Here is a 327-nt window from a genome sequence, read left to right on the forward strand (position 1 = left end):
TGTGCTCTCCCCACAGCCCCCGCCCTGCAGCCCAGCGAAGCCGTAAGTCACGTCTGTGCCCGTGTCTGTCCCCGTGTCTGTCCCTCCGTGCGGCACCCCCAGTCTCACTGTCCTCTCCTTTCAAGGCCGCGATGATCCCCCCGCCGCAGTCCTCAGGTACGTCACCCCTCACTGCCTCCAGGGCCACAGCAGGGAGGCCGGGGACTGGCTCAGTGGCCTCGGGCCCCACGGACGTCCACCCCTGGCCGCTCGGGACGTCCAGGTCCCCTAATCAGACAGGGCTTCCGTGCCCTTTCCCCTTCGTTTCTGAGACCTGGGCTCTGTGGC

At 67.9% G+C, this 327-nt stretch overlaps 1 protein-coding gene across 1 annotated transcript in view; it reads left to right on the top strand.

Moving 5' to 3' along the window:
* LOC102245431 (chromosome unknown open reading frame, human C1orf159) overlaps positions 1–327 on the top strand; it is a 10,384-nt gene that overhangs the window by 8,831 nt on the left and 1,226 nt on the right. The window contains exons 5-6 of the mRNA XM_014543784.1: positions 17–42; positions 126–317. Of these exons, the coding sequence (XP_014399270.1) occupies positions 17–42; positions 126–317 (218 nt within the window). The remainder of the gene's footprint in view (positions 1–16; positions 43–125; positions 318–327) is intronic.

This window comes from Myotis brandtii, unplaced genomic scaffold, assembly GCF_000412655.1.
Source record: "Myotis brandtii unplaced genomic scaffold, ASM41265v1 scaffold334, whole genome shotgun sequence".
Lineage (NCBI taxonomy): Eukaryota > Metazoa > Chordata > Mammalia > Chiroptera > Vespertilionidae > Myotis > Myotis brandtii.